This window comes from Cynoglossus semilaevis, chromosome 16 (assembly GCF_000523025.1).
Source record: "Cynoglossus semilaevis isolate Cse_v1.0 chromosome 16, Cse_v1.0, whole genome shotgun sequence".
Taxonomy (NCBI): domain Eukaryota; kingdom Metazoa; phylum Chordata; class Actinopteri; order Pleuronectiformes; family Cynoglossidae; genus Cynoglossus; species Cynoglossus semilaevis.
This window is the reverse complement of record NC_024322.1, coordinates 724,545-728,598: the sequence shown is the minus strand read 5'-3', so window position 1 is coordinate 728,598 and position 4,054 is coordinate 724,545. Positions and strand designations below refer to the sequence as shown.

Genomic DNA, 4,054 nt, shown 5'->3' with positions numbered 1-4,054 from the left:
TTTCCCTATGGAACCTATTACCTATCCTTCTGTGCCGCCTTCCACTGAAGAACATTCTCTCGCAACCACCCAGCGATGTCCTTCAAAAGCACCTCTTGCCGCGCCCGTTCGGCGCCTTCCTCCCCCGGAGCCTTTTCTCCAGTCCGCTGAGCATCGGTCTCCAAATGTGCAACCTCCCTTCACCTCCTCTCTTCTCCAGCGTCACCCTGAGGAACTTCCTCTAACCTCGACCCAGCTCCCTGCTCCTTCAGAGCCTCTTTTCGCCTCCTCACTTCATACAGAGCCTTCCCTTTCCTCCGCCGAGCGCTTTTCTCTAACACGACCTCCTCTCAGCTTCTCTCATCTTTCCCCTTCTCCTCCTACCTCCGCTCGACACCTCTCTTCGACAGAACCTCCCCTCTCGGTTTCTTGTCTCCGACCTCTCCCTGAAGAATGTCCTCTTACCTATACTCGGCGTCTTTCTTCATCAGATCGTACATTAAACACACTGCGCACACCTGCAGTACCTGCTGACGCTTTAAGGCAGTGTCTTTCCACTGAAAAACCTCCCCTCACTTCGACTGAGCAGCTTGCATCCTCCAAGGAACCTTCGCTTACCTTGAATGATGGTACCTCCCCTGCTGCCAACTCCGTCTCTTCCAACACCAGCCTGGGAACTTTTTATCTTAGTGAGCTGGAGCCAAGGAGGGACGGAAATAAAATGTCAAAGCCGAAGGAGGAGTAAGTGACCATGGAGTTCCCTCCTAAAGGTGTTTTGAGTGTAATGCACCTTGTCATCTGCTAACTTTTTTTCTTGTGTCAAGGGATGCGCACTCTTGCCTCCTTCAGAACCATTCTGATCACAGGCAGGCTAACGAGGAACAGATTGAAAGATTGCGATGCACAGAGGGAAAGCTGCAGTCTGTCGGCAGCGCCGTGATCAGACTGGTGAGTTCAGCTTGTTCTTGTCATATGGCGTAATGCTAGCAGTAGGTCTTAGATCATTATGTTTGTCTTTCATAGTGAATATCGTTAGCGAGAGGCACAGGCATGAGTCTGCGAATGAATTAGCGAGAGGCACAGGCATGAGTCTGCTAATAAAATCTATGTTAACCCATGTCCACAATCGGATAAAAACGGCCTTCTTATTTAAAATGAATAAACCACTCACTCCTCTACCCAAACGTAGATGGAGAAAATCAATGAATTTCTCTCTCTCACACACACACACACACACACACACACACAGCAGTGGCGGATCCATCCAAGGTTTTGATATCTTGTAATTTCAGTGATTCACTGCAGTGACAGAGCAGAACACAGGAATTAGCAGTAGATGAGCAGGTCCTTGTGTAGGCGTCTTTATACAGTGGTATTACTGTATTATTATTATTATTATTGTATTATACTGGTATTATTATATTACTCTCTATATATTGGTTTTCCCTTTCGCTCCCTCAGTACATCGCAGTTATTTTTTTTTTTTTTAAATTCCGATCTCGCGACAATTTGTACATCGCAGATTTTTTTTTTTTTAATTCCGATCTCGCGCTCATTGCCAATGAAATAATATACTATGTTCGTGATAAAAAAAAACATTTTAATTTATAATTAGAATGTATTTTGCATCGTTTTTCATGGTCGTGCATTTCATTCATTTACGTAATATGCATGTCTTATATTTCCTTTATACAACTCTACATATACTGTACACATATACATATATACGTAAATAATAAAATTAACTATCTCGCCTCTACTTCGCGGATTTTCCCTTTTTCGCGGTGGGTCTTGGGACGCAACTGCCGAGATAGGAGAGGGATCACTAGATAGGTAGTGAGGTGTTTTTTTTTTGTTTTTTTTTCTGGTTATCATTGTTGATGCATTAGCCATGCTTTTGCTGAGTATGTGCCACAGTGGGAAAACAATTTTGAGATTATTCTTGTGTTGTATTTTTCAGTCCAGAGTCCTGAGCAGCAGCAGTCCCTTTATTACCTCCATCTCCCCAGACAGGGTCCTCAGTCTGGACCTGAACTCTCTGCTGTCTGTCCTGTCTCAGGCAGAGAGTGCGCTGCAGAGTCAACACGAGGAGCTGAAGGTCGGTCACATCGCACCAACAATTCTCGACAATTAGAGCTTCAATCACACACGCGTGTCTGTCTCCTTGTTTGTTTCTCAGGGGGCGGGGCTTTCTGTGAGCCGCCTCACCGACGAGGCCGCCTCGCTGCAGCAGCAGCTGAAGTGTTTGGAGGAGGAGAACCGGCAACTGCACACGCAACATGCTCAGATGGAGCTGACAAAATCTTACGACTCGGCCAGCAGGTAAAACGCTGGACAGAGTTCCATGCACACAAATTAAACAGTGTCGCTGAATGGTGTTGACGCGCATGTTTCCATGTGTTGTTCATGTGCACAGCGAGGGCGATGTAGTTTCCTTGCTGCGTCAGCAGGTGGAGGAGGCAAAGAGGGAGAACAGCAAACTAAAGAGAGACAAAGAAAGACAGGAGGAGAGAGACACAAATAGACGGTACTTCATTCCAAAGTTTCTTGTGTGCTCCGCATGTCGTCCAGTTCTGATTTAGTCCAAAGGCTTACTCCTCGTGTTGTTCCAGGGTGGAGACAGAGCTTCTGGAAAATATCCAGCAGATAGAGAAAGGCTTTCAGCATCAGCAGGAGATTGACGGTCTGAAGGTGAGCCACATAACAAACTATATTTTTTGTTTGTTTTTGTTTTTGCTTTTTTATTTTTCCTCTCACGTCCTTTACCGCTTTCATCCTGTAGAGTGCTGTTGAGAAAGAGCAGCAAGACAGAAGGAGAGCAGAAGAAGAAGCTGCTGATGCCAGAAACACCCTGCAAGAGGTTGGTGTTTTGTTTCTGTATTTCAACAGGGTTAGGACAGTAAAATAATTTCTTCAATTTTTAAAATTCAATTTCAATTTAAAAAATGAAGAATAACAAGAGTTTTATATAAAGTTCAGTGGGTTTTTTTTGCTAACATTTTTTTTAATTCTATTTCTGTGTCTTTGTAGATGGAGAGCAACCTCTCTGACAGCCAGTCATTTCTGGAGTCTGTGAGGTCAGAGGTCGGTTGTCTGCAGATGGAGGTCAGCGAGCTCAGGTAAGTTTGAACCAGATGTTTTTTGACCTAGGAAAAAAACAGATTATTCCTGAACAATTTTTTTTATGACCAAAAACAATGTGTAACAATTTGTCTTTCATCTTTTCTTTTCTTTTTTTTTTTACTGTATAATACCACCCAAAAACCTGTAATCCTTTTCCCTTTCAGAGGTCAGAGAATGGAGGAGGCCGAGGTTGTCCGTCAACTGAGAGAACGGGAACAGGAGTTGGCAACAAAGCTGGGAGAAAAGGAAAAGGAGTTAGCCGCAGCCCTAGACAAGACCGAGACACTCGGACAGCAGTGGGTCGAAATGGAAGAAGAAAAAGAGAGTCATGGGGAAATGGGGAGTCTGCGGAGACAAATGGAGGAGCGTGAAGAGGAGCTGAAGGAACTCAGGTACCGATTATAGTGTTGGAAAACATCCGACGCAGTGGGCAAGAATCGAAGGCAAAACACTGTATACATACAATAGCTCTCTGACTGTCTGTCCGCAGGTCTCTGTCGGTGTCTCTCCACCAGGAGCTCTCTCAACAGCAAGCTCTGGTTGCTCAGTTAGAGTTGGACAAATGTCGGATGAACACGCACATTCACACTCTGCAGCAGGGGAAGGCAACACTACAAGGTCAGTTTATGCTCATGTGTGTGTATTTTTAAACTAAGGTTTCACTTTTCCGCCTGCTCAAATTGTCACATAATAACGTAAATTATTGGACCTTACTAGTGACGTTCGATACCACCAATTTCCTTTCCGATCCGATACCGAGTAAAATTCGGGCTGGTATCGCCGATACCGATATCGATATTTTATCATTTGTCTTTTAAATAAATAAAAAAAAGTGTATTTCAAATCATAGCTTCTTTAAGAATCCAAGGCAGAGTTTTTTATTTATTTATTTATTTGAAACTCTGGAGTGTACTGAGGTAGCTGCCTCATTTACTATACAGTCAACACAACA

The 4,054-nt window shown here is 44.1% G+C and overlaps 1 protein-coding gene across 1 annotated transcript in view; it reads left to right on the top strand.

The window, feature by feature from the left end:
- si:dkey-230p4.1 (trichohyalin) overlaps nucleotides 1-4,054 on the top strand; it is a 20,468-nt gene that overhangs the window by 4,951 nt on the left and 11,463 nt on the right. The window contains 10 exon segments of the mRNA XM_025063702.1: nucleotides 1-720; nucleotides 804-927; nucleotides 1,940-2,077; nucleotides 2,159-2,301; nucleotides 2,396-2,506; nucleotides 2,592-2,670; nucleotides 2,762-2,839; nucleotides 3,010-3,098; nucleotides 3,267-3,494; nucleotides 3,593-3,720. The exon segment at nucleotides 1-720 is cut by the window's left edge and continues 195 nt beyond it. Of these exon segments, the coding sequence (XP_024919470.1) occupies nucleotides 1-720; nucleotides 804-927; nucleotides 1,940-2,077; nucleotides 2,159-2,301; nucleotides 2,396-2,506; nucleotides 2,592-2,670; nucleotides 2,762-2,839; nucleotides 3,010-3,098; nucleotides 3,267-3,494; nucleotides 3,593-3,720 (1,838 nt within the window).